This window comes from Homalodisca vitripennis, chromosome 4 (genome assembly GCF_021130785.1).
Source record: "Homalodisca vitripennis isolate AUS2020 chromosome 4, UT_GWSS_2.1, whole genome shotgun sequence".
NCBI classification, from domain to species: Eukaryota; Metazoa; Arthropoda; class Insecta; order Hemiptera; family Cicadellidae; genus Homalodisca; species Homalodisca vitripennis.
This window is the reverse complement of record NC_060210.1, coordinates 44697580-44712649: the sequence shown is the minus strand read 5'-3', so window position 1 is coordinate 44712649 and position 15070 is coordinate 44697580. Positions and strand designations below refer to the sequence as shown.

Sequence of the window (15070 nt, the reverse complement as noted above, 5' to 3'; positions counted from 1 at the left end):
TGAAAAGTACAGCATCGTAAGGTATAAATTTTCGTAAGTTTCAATTTACAAGTACAAACAGTATCGTATTTTTGCAATTTTATAATACTGTCAATAACAGATATTTTAAATATATAATCTAGATACTTTTGTTTTTTGTGTTTGAATCTACGTAAAGTACGTAATCTACGGTAAATTGTAATTTTAATTTTAACGGTGAAACCAATTTATGCAATTTTCAGAAACGCATATGGCGTTTGACAGCTGCTGTCGCCTTTTCTTTCTAATTGATTTCAGTCCATTTTAATCTCACTCACAAATTAACGTGCACTTAACCAAAACTAAATTGTATTTTGTAATCTTAAGGCTTATCTATGTTCATATTTTTTGTAATAATGTGTAACAACTCGGGCCTACTCACAGACTACTCTCTATATGGAGGGCGTAGGCTAACCACTTGATATTCAGAAACTATTCCTAGCACTAATTTTAAAACTTCTCATGTGTGTTCTCTATTTAAAAAATAGTTTTCTGTTTATCAGCTTTGATTCTAAACTAAGGTTCTTTTTCTACTATAATTTTACTAACAATATACAAATTCCTGATTTTGCCTATAGGGTGTTATTTCATGTGATACTCTTTTTAATAATTTAGTCAGTATAATTTTGATGATGTGTCTACGAATACGATAATGTGTACACTTGTTCATACCTAATTCGACATACAACAAAGCAAAGACTACTAAACTATACCAGATAATAGTATTCCTGTAATATATAGATTTTAATTGTGGTTTTTACTAGATATTGTTAATAGGTTGTAGTGGTGTTATCTCGTTTAAAGCTATTGCCAATTATAACAAAAGGATGAATGATCCACGAGAAGATCATTGAGAAAAAGGAAGGTGTAATAGGGCGTGCGAATATACGCAACGGTGCTCCAGTTCCATTGACGATTTTCATCGGCATAACAGTTAACTGGAATCCTCTGGCAGGCAATTCTGCTCCATCAAGAGCCAGGTTCTCCATCAAATAGATGTCAGCAGCGGTGAGGATTCTGTGAGCCATGAATTCCTTGTTGGATCCAGGATCAATGCTCGGAGTGTCTACTCCTACCCCAACTACCTTGCCTGTACTGACGAGCCAGTGGGCAGCATCTAGAACCATTGAACTGTTCATTTTTGTGATTTATACACAACAATAAGTTAAAAACAATAAAATTATACTATATATATAACTGGATAATAAGAGGTTTGAGCCAAAGTTTTAGTTTGAATATGAGTATCAATAACCTAAAATATAAAGACGTATAATAAAAACCACATATTTGTATTCCTCAAAATAGGCTCTCTGAACTGAATTGAAGGGTTGATTTCGCCTCATTTGTGTATCTATACAGACCGAGCCATTTAACAAGGAACGAGGCTAGGGGATGGTGACACGCCTTTCCCCCACTCCAAAATAGACTTCTCCTCTCGCGGATTGTTCATAAAACCCGCTTCAAAATCCACGCGCCACTGGCAGTACAAGTAGCCACCACCTGTTATAGCACTATTTTTTTGACTTTACTACACGCTTTCGTGTGGACTGGAAAGGGAAGGATTAGTGCGCATGGGCTGTTCGCGCTTCGAGCCAAATGGGTAACTGTATTGATAATTCCTTGTCTGTGAGTTGGGAATAGTTACTGACTAACATTGCATACACGTAGTCTATAATGCATGCATTTTGACTTTAAAACATTAGTAATTTAAAATTACGAAATCAACCTCTATCGTATGAAACAATATTAACAGTCCATACCATACCTTCTGAAACGCCTGGGAAGTGAATATCACTTTCATTTCCATTCACAATTCCAAAATATTCAGTTCTGTTGGGATATTTCTTCGCCCAACCAAAGTCGAAGATTACAGCTACAGGGTCAGGCAGTTCCCCGTTTGCTTCCTCCCATTCCAACAAGTCCTGTACCGTAACTTGTGTGTCTGCATCAGCTGCAGCAGCCTCTTGTTTGTTGATTACTACCCCTGCAAAATATTATTATCATTAAAAAATTTTGTTCATTAACATGGATACACTGGCTGATTTAGCATTGGTTATTTCAAACATATATTTTACACGATTGAGTTGTGTTTCACTAGAAGCTGGTATTTCCATTAGCATTAACAAGGAAAGACTTGCCATATTCAAAAAAGGCAATTCAAGAATAATGAACAACTACAGCAAAATTTCAAGTTCTGAGCACGAATTTTTAACAAATCCTCTATCAGTTTAATATTCTTAGTCCGGAACAATGTCAGCAAAGTTAAATTCATCATCCCTCACAACGCTTTATATTTCTAGATCTCTCCAAAGCTTTCGCCTAAGTGCATCATGAGTTTCATAATTACTAGTGCACGCTAATGTGTTTCATTAAAAAGCATGCATGGATAGGTGATTCTGCATTCTAACTACTCGACTTTTCCAAACTTAATAAATCAAACCATTCGAAATCTATCGTTATTATGAATTGCCTAAGACACCTGGGTAATATAACTCAATCTACGTAGTATGATGGAAGTTTAATGCCTGAAGTAATGTTCCTCATGATTGATTGTCATGTCACCTTGATCAAGGGCTGACTTGAATGAACGTGAAGAAAATGTTCTAAAATTAAATTAGGACTTTATGCTTTCCGTAGTTTTGCAGGACAATGCTTTCTTGATAATTATTAAAATGGAATATTTTGGCCTGATCCATCCGCATTTAGCGTACAGTTACTGAAGGGTCTGGGGCAACTGCGATAAACAGATAAGGGCTACACCTCTACAAAACATGAGACTGGAAAAAACTTGCGAGTCCAACATAGGACTATTTTATATAGGGTGTATCAAAAAGGATGAGTTGGCTATGCATTTTCAGATTCGGAATAATTTTATTTCAATTTTCACTTCATTTAGCCCATTTCGTGTTTTTTTTTTTATTCCTACTAATATATCTTTGTTGTTATCTTTACGATTGTTAAAAACTTTGTAAACGGGCCCATGTCAAAACGTATTATATCAGAAAAATATTTTAAAACCGGTTTCAATATTTTCAAAATGGCTGCCATTTAATTTTTGTTTTATAAAATATCTAATAAACCACTGTTTTATTCCCATATTATACGACAAAAAGGGATTAAATAACTTTTACTTAAAAAAATACCTAATTTGTAAAAATCATATAATAAATAACTATTTTATGGAATGTTTCGTATTACACATGCGAACTAAATGGCCCATAATTTGAAAGTATTTAAACAGCTGTTATTTAAGTCAGCTGTTACTGTAATTTAAATGCAACAATGAAACTGGCCATTGAACATCTCGTTTAAGCCTCAGCGTCTTAGATATGCTGGCTTCGAGTTCTCTGGGGGTTTTTTTTTTGTCAAAGTACATGATTGGAGCTCCCAGGGATTTGAACCCATGATCTCTCGGTTAGAGAGCCGAGACTATAACCATTAGTCTACGGAAGGGGACATTAAACATCTAATAAATAGTTATTTTTCTTAATACTACCATTTTCAAACCGATCTTACAAACGTTTTAATTTGGTTATGTTTACGTGTATTAGATGTTAAAGGTTCAATGTCAGTCTTAGTGTTGCATTTAATTACAGTAACAGCTGACTTAAATAACATCTTCTGTAATACTGTCAAATTATAAACCATATGTTCAATAAAATAGTTATTTCTTACCACGTTTTAACAAACAACATACTTTTAGAAAGTAAAAGCAATGTAAAAACTGTTTCGTATCTTATACAATTTGGATAAAACAGCGGTCTATTTCGTATTTAATAAAACAAAAATTAAATGGCCGCCATTTTGAAAATATTAAACCTTATTTTAAAATAGATTTCTGATGTAATATCTTCTGACACGGGCCCGTTTACATAGTTTTTAACAATCGTAAATATAACAACAAAGCTAAAGTTGTTTTAATAAAATAAAATGGAGCATAGCTGCTAAACTAAGTGGGAATTGGAAAAAACATTATTTTTAATTTTTAGCTTAGAATCGCACATAGAATCTGAAAATTAATATTAAGTTCAACCCTTTTGTTACATCCTGTATATTCGCCCCCATTGTTCTTTCTTATCACGTAGGATATGGCCTGATCATTTTACTGAAAAAATTGTATAATATTTAATAAAATAAATATTTAAAAGAAATGTCACTGTTTGGTTGTTTCCGTTACCAATATACAGGGTGTCCAGCAACCATTCGAACAAACTTTGCCACATTGTAGTACAACTGAACAACTCAGCAGGCCAAAACTAACAAATAATGCAATATAACAGGTGCCCTATTTCACTTCGTTTAGCGTCTGTCTGTCTGTATGTGTTTTTTGGGGAAAAAATTACTAATAATAATAATATTTTTCAATAAATTAACTCATATGATGTAATGGAATTGTTCATAGACATTTATGTGTTATTTCATATTTGTTTACTAAATAATCGTTTCCCATTTCAGGGTTCCTCCACTGGCCTTTAATAACTACAACATTCAATGATCCGGAAATGGTAATAGCGTAGTACTATTTCTAGTATCCAACACTTATATCAGGAATTGTTGGGAATTGTATGTTTATAAAAAACTCACTTCTATCACGCCAGCATTTTTAGTTGTGCGTCTAGCAGAGTTACCGTACTACTTTTTTCTGAGCCTCTTTGTCTTCAGAGAGAATGTACTTTTCATATATGATATACGATTAAGTTTGCACTACCAAAAAACATAAGCATTAAACTAAAATTTTCATCACTGAACGGTGTTGAGAAAGTAAAACAAAAAGTATATATTTGGAAGCATAAGTGTCAGTTGTGCAAATGTTTATGAGTGTGACAAATATAACTATCCCTACTAATTATTTTTCTCTTTAAAGTCAAGGACGTACTCGTAGATACGCTGAAACTCATTCTAATAAAGGTGTTCCTTGTTTTTAACCATCATGCATAGTAAAACGCGTTTACATAAGGTACAATATCTACTTCATCCTTTATCTACTAACACTTATCACTGCCTTACAAAGTAGTCATTAACAGTGTTAATGGGAAACACTTACTGTACTACATAACGCCCTATATACGTATATTTCCTATAAGCCCTTCTATTTAAGCATTATAATAAATTTTGTGTATATTAATTTATATAACATTACATCACTACCAAATACATAAAAATACTGGACTTTTCTATTTAGTAGCATTGGTAGTAACAAAATGAATCTATTACAATAACCAGTGGTGTACAGAGGCGGATTTGAAGATTTGCTGCCCCTGGGCTATCCGATTATAGGACTGTAGGTCCACGCCTAGTTTTAACGAGGGTAGCTGACGTCACTTTTTTGCAGGGTAGGGCAGTTAGTCCACGGGTGTTGGCGTGGACTAATTGTCCTACCCTGTAAAACTGATACCATTCCTATTCTTTCTACTTTCCTATCTGCACTTATTCTTCACTCTGTCAGTGATGCTTCCACTACATTCGCACAGCGTACTGCTAAAGCATTAACAACAGTTTACTTAAGCTATCACATATGAAGTGGATTACGAATTGGGATTATGTATATAAAGAATTCCACATATCATGATATTACTATCTGATTAATTCGGCACTATCCTAATGAGTCATAAACATCTGCAGTAAGTTTATATTAGTTATTCTTTATCTTGGTCCATCGTTGGTGTAATACCTACTGCATATGCCAGTAGACATGTTACTCGTAGTACACGTTGATTGAAACGGATTGTTTATTGTTTTATTAACACTGTTAATAATTATAACAACCATTTAGTTCATATCTAATATATCACATTTATAGTTATATCAAATTACGTTAAATAGGTATCTATAAGAAAACACAATATTTTATTACCTTAAATAGTGGCTCTTAGAATGTAAACCAGAAAATAAACTAAACTTATCTGCCTACAGAGACACATTAACTTACCTACATAATAGCGACGGTATGCCGCTAACGATAGGTTGCAAATATCACTCAAACAGCACTTCGATAAAAAACGGATAAAGAATTTGTCTGGTTTCATTCAAACTTTCAATTGCTATTCATCGCTATATACCACTGTGACAAAGTGTAACGTTAATTCAAACAGTGATCCAAGAACAGCAGGAGATAATATGTTTAATTACTTGCAGTTACCAGTGACTTCGAACGCAACAAATTGTTAAATACATTCTTAAACCCTTTTAGTTTATTCCCCTTTAAAATAAACCGTTAAATGTTAAACGTTTTTAAATTTGGAGTTTATTTAGTAAAAAAAACACAAATTCTATGAGGGTTTTAAAAAAACCACGATTACAATTCATGTTAAAACTAGTTGTTCCGCGCGGTTTTGCATGCAATTTCGGAGGCTTTCGAATGAGCACTTCTGGTTTGAGTGAATTTTATATGTCCGACGCCATTGTTCAGATTTCCTTATTTCTACGATCAAGGAAATATGTCTTAGAGCGTATACTTACGGGAATCGTAATTTATTCCAGACTTAATATATTTTGTGCTTTAGTTAATGTTGCTTTGTTACCTCAATCAAGGTTTATAACAGTCTTTAAAGTTGTAGTAAAAGTTATATAGTTAATTCCTTTGATATCTGTATTACAGTAATCACCAAGCACTGCATACTCAATATTTACTAAAGTGTACAGTTAAAAGTAGACTTTTACTAAAACTTTTGGTTTTCTTATCTAAATAATTTTCTTACTTTTGCTCAACAGTGGTTGCAGAAATGTTTGAAATGAGAAGTGTTATTATCAAGCTTTCTCTATGCTTTCACGACCAAATGTAAACAAATTAAAAATAGTGGTTAAATTAATATTACACATGATTGTGCTACCATAAAACAATGTTTACATAGAACAGTTGACTAAAGTTAACAGGCTCTTATACTATAAAATAATAGTCTTGTTCTATTTGCCTGATTTTTTTCCGTGCACTCTAACGATACTTTAATCGTTATTCTGCCAGTCGGGGCGAAAACGTACCCAATAAAGTAAAAACCATTATAATCGTTACATCCATTCTTAAGTTAGAAATGGTGTAACTAACCTGACTTTGTTATATTTATATAATATTGTTCTTTCTGTAGCTGTCTTATGTAGTCTACCGAAAGATATTTAGCAGATATAGAGTATACATCTCGAAACATCCGTTCAAGTGCTGCATTGTGAGTACGACGATCCCTTGTCAATCCCTCGTCAAAAGAAACCAGTAAGCCGGACAGTGGGTCCCAGGCCGGGACCGTGGGCCCACTGTCCACCCCTTAAGAAGTAGGTAAGAAATGCTTCCGACAGTTTTACGACGTGGACCTACAGTCCGTTTACCGGGCTATCCACATTTGTCCGCCCTCCCCTCACCACCACCAACCATGTAGTCTTACCTTGGTATCGCGGTGGGTTGACGCGACGTCGTCGGCGGCAGCGAGTCAAAATATCGGCTTACTATATAAAAAAAAAAAAAAAAAAAAAAAAAAAAAAAAAAAAACAGTTCGAGGACTTTGGCTGTGCGCGTGACCTTGAGTGTGTGGTGATAGGCGGGAGGGGTCGCGGGGTAGTATTATGCGCTGCGTCCCGAAAACATTTCCTGTGACACATAGGTAAAACCCTCCTTTCAGGAATCGTATTGGCCCAAATAACTCATCACACTCGCTAAAATCAGTCTGTTTTGTGACAGTGGTGATTGTGGTGGAATTAAAAAATAAGAGAATATCAAATAATAGCAATAATAGGACTTATCCTTATTTTTCAGTTGTTATAGTGTTGTTTAATGTGTTTCTGAAAATAACGTATTTGTCAATACTAATCTGCAAATCGAAATCGTGAGTTTAAGGCTGCGCTCTACCACTCTGGTGAACGCTGATGCAAGGGTTTTGAATCTGCCTCATTATAGGCTCATTTTTTGAGCTATTTCAAACATATTGATGTTATTTAAGTAACTAAATATTTGTATACGTGCATTAGTTTTTGAAATTTCAATTTCGATTCAACTTAAGCTGCACATCAGGTGGAAAGTTTTTAAAAAGGGTATTTTCAACGTTTCATAAAATAAAAACGCGAATTTTTATTAAAGAATAAAATACAGACATTCGTAGATTGGAATATAGTAAGAGTAAAACTGCAAACGTTTTATTAAAAAGTTCTGAAGTTAAGGTATAATAAGGCAGACATGAAAGGTCTGCAAGCGCTATTCAACGCTCTGTCAGGTGGCGCGCGTGGCGGCTACAGCCGGAAGCTGTAGGCAACTCTCCCACCACTACCTGCTGGATATTTCCCCTCACCCGCTTTCGCTAGGTTATAACGTGTGGCCTTTCAGTGTTGGTGTTCCTTCAATTTGTTGATTTATAATATCTACCCCGCGCGGCGCCGGGTCTTTCCAACGGCCATGGACGAAACACTACTTACGCGCCACCGTTGCGCGCCCATGCTAGAATGATCGTGTCGTGTGGAAGCTCTCATATACATCTTCATATCACCGAAATAGTGATGGCGAACTCTTTCCGTAACAATAAATTCGTAACGTTTAACAACTACCTCTACCTCCTGGGGAACAATACATTATTGAATAATGTCAATATTCTCAAAATATGAGTGACATACCTCATTATGAGGTATTATGTTTAGTGTAATATTATAGTCTAACTAAAATAGGTTTTATTTGACTTAATGCATGATTGCTTCATTTGATTGTTAAACAAATCTCATTACATGAGCAGCTATTACCCATTACAAAATAAAGGAATTTTTAACATTTTAATTAAAATTCCACTTTTTACTTTTTACTACAAATGCATATTGCCAGAACTAGTTAACCCAAGATACCCTCGAGGGCTTCCTGTGAGAGACAGACTAGATGTTTTATAACTGCAATTTTATGTTAGTATAATGCAATAGACGTGACAAGAGCAGCCAGTAGCGTAGCCAGAAATTTCGTTCGGGGGGGGGGTCCGAAACCAGGAGATCCGGGGGACGTTTTGTGTGTTATTTGCCAGTGAGTTCACTGGTAAAAGGTAAATACCAAAAATATGGAGCTTTAGTAACTACGCCGTATAGAAAGTGGAAAGATGTAATAAGCAAATTCAACTCTCACAGCAACTCTCGTACCACAAATTTTCTTGTATACCTACAGAAACTTTACGAAGTTCGATTCTGGCCGAGTAGAAGGCACCAAAGTGATGTTGGATTCACTGGATAAGAAAGAAAAAGAACAAAACAGAGCTTCACTCAAGCGACATAACTAATTGACACTACTATATTCTGTGGAGAAAATGAAATACCCCTTCGGGAACATTGGGCTACTGACGGCCAAAACCCATTAGAAAAGGAGGGCAATTTTCGAGCGTTGCTCGGGTACACATCAAACTAACGGTCGGAAAATGCACCGGAAAAATTCTTCTGATTAGAAGTTTGGCTACTTTGGATTTCACTGATTGAGGTGTTTATGAATGAGTTATAATGACGATTTTATGTATCATTACACTGTAGACGAGTATATAATTATCGGAAAAAATCAAAAAAAATCACTTTCGGTCGGAAATAAAATGCACCTTAAAAACTCTAATGATTAGAACTTCAACTATTTCGGACTTCAGTTATTGAGGTAAACGTGGTATTTTTGATTGAGTTAGGACGACGATTTTTTGTTATCATTAAACTGTACTCGACTACCTATATAATTATCGAGAAAAAAATCACTTCCGGTCGGTAAATACCGAAGAAACGCTCTCTACACATTCAAGTTTTGACGATTTTGGATTTCACTGGTTGAGTGGTTGAGGTAAAAGTGGTACTTATAATTTGTTAGGACATTAATTTTATGTAATAATTCTACGCCGACTAATAAATATATAATTATCGAGTAAAAAACAAAAATAAACACGATCGGAATATACTAAGGAAAATGAAATAATACCTCAGTCAATGAAATCCAAAGTAGTCGGAACTTCTTATCAGTAGAGTTTTTCCAGTGTATTATCCGACCGGAAGTGATTTTTTCAATTTTTCTTCGATAATTATATAGGTGTCAGTCGGCGTTCAATTGATATCCAAAATCAATGTTCTATCATAATTCTAAGTACCACTTTTACCTCAACGACTCAACAAGTGAAATCCAAAATCTGAATCAGTAGAGCTTTTCCTCGGTATTTTCCAACCGGAAGTGATTTTAATGATTTTCCAGATAATTATATATGTATTAGTCGGCGTAGAATTAATACATAAAATCAACGTCCTAACATAATTCTAAGTACCACTTTTATTTACCTCAACCACTCAACTATTGAAATCCAAAATCGTCAAAACTTTAATCTATAGAGAGCTTTTCTTCGGTATTTACCGACAGAAAGTGATTTTTTTCTCGATAATTATATAGGTACAGTGTACAGTTTTATGATAACAAAAATCGTCGTCCTAACTCAATCAAAAATACCACGTTTACCTCAATAACTGAAGTCCGAAATAGTTGAAGTTCTAATCATTAGAGTTTTTAAGGTGCATTTTATTTCCGACCGAAAGTGATTTTTTTGATTTTTTCCGATAATTATATACTCGTCTACAGTGTAATGATACATAAAATCGTCATTATAACTCATTCATAAACACCTCAATCAGTGAAATCCAAAGTAGCCAAACTTTCCAGATAATTATATATGTATTAGTCGGCGTAGAATTAATACATAAAATCAACGTCCTAACATAATTCTAAGTACCACTTTTATTTACCTCAACCACTCAACTATTGAAATCCAAAATCGTCAAAACTTTAATCTATAGAGAGCTTTTCTTCGGTATTTACCGACAGAAAGTGATTTTTTTCTCGATAATTATATAGGTACAGTGTACAGTTTTATGATAACAAAAATCGTCGTCCTAACTCAATTGAAAACACCACGTTTACCTCAAACACTGAAGTCCAAATTAGTTGAAGTTCTAAACAGTAGAGTTTTTCAAGTGTATTTTCCGACCGAAAGTGATTTTCTATATTTTTTTCGATAATTATATACACGTCTACAGTTTAATGACACCTAAAATCAACGTCGAAACTTAATTCTAAGCTGTCATTTTACGTCCCCAAGACGAATTTGAACGAAGTGGTCGCTAATTTAAACTGTTCGCCGTGTTACGGTTCAGGTTACTTTGCGCTTTACACTTTTACTCGTTTGATACTTTATGATTTAAACGAAAGGACAATTATATTTTTAACAGCGGTCAATTTAATCAATTAAATCAATCAATTTAATCTTTTATCGGTTTGAATATTAAAAACACGTAAACTACAAATAGATTAAAACAATTTAATAACAACTGTACTTAATTTTTATGTTTTATAAAATGCCTCATAAAACAAGGAATTGAAGATTACAAAAAAGTAAAGAAGTTTAAAATAATTTTGTGGATGCTAGTTACAGATTAATGGTCACATCCTTTATCAATGTTTTAATTCCTTATCTTATCACTTTATTGTACATTCATTCCTTATCTTGTTTTGTAAGACCAGTGTCCGCATGAATTACTTATACCTCCAATAAACTATTTTTCTGCTCAATTTAGTCGTGTAGGATGCCATGGAATTCACTACTGGAGAATACGCTGATATGCACTTTATTTACGGGTTTTGTGATGGAAATGCGCATTGAACTCCATGACAGATTTACGTACAAAAACACGGGTTTTTTAGAAAAACTGAAACAAATTCATTTTAGACCTAATTTTTGGAGTTAGACTTTTTCATAACCACCATTGTATCACATTTACATTGCATTATAACCCAAAAAAATGTTGTTACACCAAGAGCCACTCATCCTGTATATACTCAGGTAAATTTTTATCCTATACAATTTGCTAAGTAAAAACTGTAATTTCTCTCATGTTGGTCTTGTGATATTTTGCTTGATTGTAATTTTAATGTCTTGTTGTGACTTTGTTTTTTGTTGCTGAATTTTGTTATGTTACTATTGTTCAATTCTGTAAAGTTTATTGTTGTTACAAAGTTATAATTACATTCTAATTTGGCAGACGCACAGAGAGTGACATGTAGCTGTGTGTATTAAGTCGTAAATATATGAACTGAGCTCATAAAATATGTAATTTTTAATATGCTGGTAGCGTGGTTAGTTAGTCTTAAAAATCTTATCTGATCTGATAATTCTAAAAACATGAAAGAATGATTATATTTACAAGAAAATGTGTGGGTTTACATTATGTATCAAAGAATTAATAAAATTATGTTAGGTTTGTTGATAACATTACAATTATTTAAATTTTCTATGGTTTTTCATAACAATTCCTGCCTTGCCCAGTTTTTTCACGAATTCCAGATCGGTAGACACTCTGACCTGACAATATCACTGGAATGATTACGTTTCTGTTCGTTTTCAAATATTTCAGTAGACCGAATTTAAATTAACAAAAATTAAATATATTTTACTAAAACGTTTTATTGCATAATAATAAAAGTATGTTGTACCAACGAGTAACGGTAGGAAAAGTACCGGTTACAGTTTCATACTGATTTAGCCGATCTCCACACTACGTGGCGCGAGTGCGTTGTTACGAGCCAAACGCATTTTCTTTCGGCAAATAACTGAGATGCTCCGTAGTCCCGATACTCGGGTCCCTCGCTCGGCAAATGTCGGAGGCGCTCGGTAAGTTCCGATCCCTTCCACAGCAACTACTCATTGCCCTCCCTACAACCGATTTTGCCAGCGCTCCAAGCGGATTTTTGAAACATCGTACTGCGATTTCTGGCCTGTGGTAGACCGCACCCTTAAAGTCGTTAAAGAGATTGTCGCGCCTTCATCTCAGCGGCTAGCACGTAAACGCAACCCGCCACACAGATAGCGTTTATTTGTTGAAAGGGTAGTATTAGGACCCTACGAGCACAGCTAAATTCCTCCAACTGTACTTGCGGACGAATACTGCCGCGTCCCGGAACATACCATATTTCATTAATGTTAAGACTACGAAATAAATTGAATATATTAAGCGAATGATTATTTTAACTATTCCAATTTACAAATTATTGTGTTTACAAGTTTATTTCAAGTAATTTTTTCACATATTTTTAACTTTTGGAATAATTTATTTTTTTACCTTTTATACCAAAAATTTCCGCCCTCTAAATTCTGCCGCCCTGGGCTATAGCCCATTCAGCCCATATGTAAATCCAGCCCTGGTGGTGTACTCAGGAATTTTTTCTGGGGTGTCCGAAACACCGAAGAGTCGGTGTTATGGAAACCCCCCCTTCTACCAGGGTTGTCCGGGGGCTCTTCCCCGGGAAACTTTTCAAATACTAGGTCCTAAAATCGTTAAAAATAGTACGTTCTAAACTAATGAAATGAGGACGACGATTAGATCATAGTGTAAAAGTTCTCAGTAAAACCACTCTACCAATCACCAGGGGGAGCTTATACAGTGATAAATAAAATTTTCTGTAACAGATACAATTTATATGAAGTGTATTTAACTAAAACGAAATTTGATCATGACATTAACAAAATATGACCATAAGATCAAAGCTAAATCTTGATGTCTATACTCTCGAATCAAAAAGAACAGATATCCCGAGTTTGAAAGTTGATCACAAACTATCTAATAACGCTACAATAACGGGAGTTATATTAAAATTTGTCTTGTTTAATTCTGTGTTTCTAAATATCAAACTGTTTACCAATAATAACTTCTAGTTTATATACATACACACACACACACATGCGCGTGCGCGACGGAAAACCCGTGTTTTGGCGATTTTCAACTAAACTCCAACTTTGAAAATTCAAAACTCGGAAACTTGTTATCCGATTAAGACCAAATGTTTATACAAGACAGATAAATTGAAATTGTGATGTAAATTTAAGAATAGCGTGAAGAAGTTGTTACTAAATTACCATCTTAACTTTTATTCTTAACCGTGTGGTCCACAAAATTCGGAATAAATCACATTATGGAGCTTAGCTTATTCATTATTTTAAGCGTGTAAATTTGTATTCACTAATTAAAAGGTTTATTTTTAACATATATTGAGCTGAGCAAGTTGTTAATTCACAGTAACCGGTAACTGTTCGTTTTAACGCACAATCGTCAGACTACCCAGTGTGGTGTTGCTTTTTAGTGACAACGAATAACAACAAACACAGTACATAAGTGCTCAGAGCTCTGCAACTTACTACTGTGACAACCGATCACGCCGGGACTCCTGAAAAAGATACTTTTTGTACCGTTTACTCGTCTGAACAAAGAAGACAAGTTACCGCAAACCAAAAGTATTCGATACAGGTTACTATTACAGATACTTTTACGATACAGGTGTTTACACGCTTACCACCGTTCCTGGTACAAAGTACTCAGACTAGTTTAGCAGTAACAGTAATTCCAACTTGTACCTGTACCATTTTAGGAGCACTCGTGATTTTAGGAGTAACATGTGATTCTAAATTACTACGAGTACATTACAGATTACCGTCGTTCTTGATACAAAGTGCTCGGACTCTTTAGCAGTAACAGTAATTCCAACTTGTACCTGTACCATTTTAGGAACACTCTGTGATGTATGAGTCTAATAAGTTCGAATCTCCTATATATACAGCCGCATTTGTAACTCACTGATAGGGTATACGAAAATTCTAACCCACTTCTAGAAAGTGCTGGAAACACGAAATTTTGCACGGACGTAGCTTTTAACCTTCAAACCTCCGGGAAAAGTCTGAAACCCGGATTTTTTTACTTTTAAACCCCTCAAAAAAATTCGCAAAGTTGCCATTTTTGGCCCTTGCAGGCTTTTCTTTGAAGCCCGATAGCGGGCGAACCGTTAGAGCTAGCTCGGATCTGAGAGAAAATCGTTAGTCGGGAATGAAGTGATCTACAAAATAGGTCAAGTGCATTTTTTGCTCTATCTCTATTGGTTTGGCCGCAAAACGCAATTATGTGTAAAATTTTCGCAATTTTCACTTAATCATTTACCTTCCAGGCTCGATAAGCGGCCGAACCGTTGGTCGCAGCTCAAAACAAATTTTCAATGGGATTTAGGAAACAGCGCGATCTACAAAAAAGGACCAGTAACATTTTG

At 34.7% G+C, this 15070-nt stretch overlaps 1 protein-coding gene across 1 annotated transcript; it reads right to left on the bottom strand.

Moving 5' to 3' along the window:
- Positions 1-492: 492 nt before the first annotated feature.
- On the bottom strand, positions 493-2009 carry LOC124360999 (isatin hydrolase-like; the record flags this gene model as incomplete). Its single annotated transcript, XM_046815037.1, has 2 exons — positions 493-1135; positions 1784-2009. Coding segments are annotated over 2 exons (573 nt in total), but the record flags the coding sequence as incomplete, so codon positions are not given.
- Positions 2010-15070: the final 13061 nt, after the last annotated feature.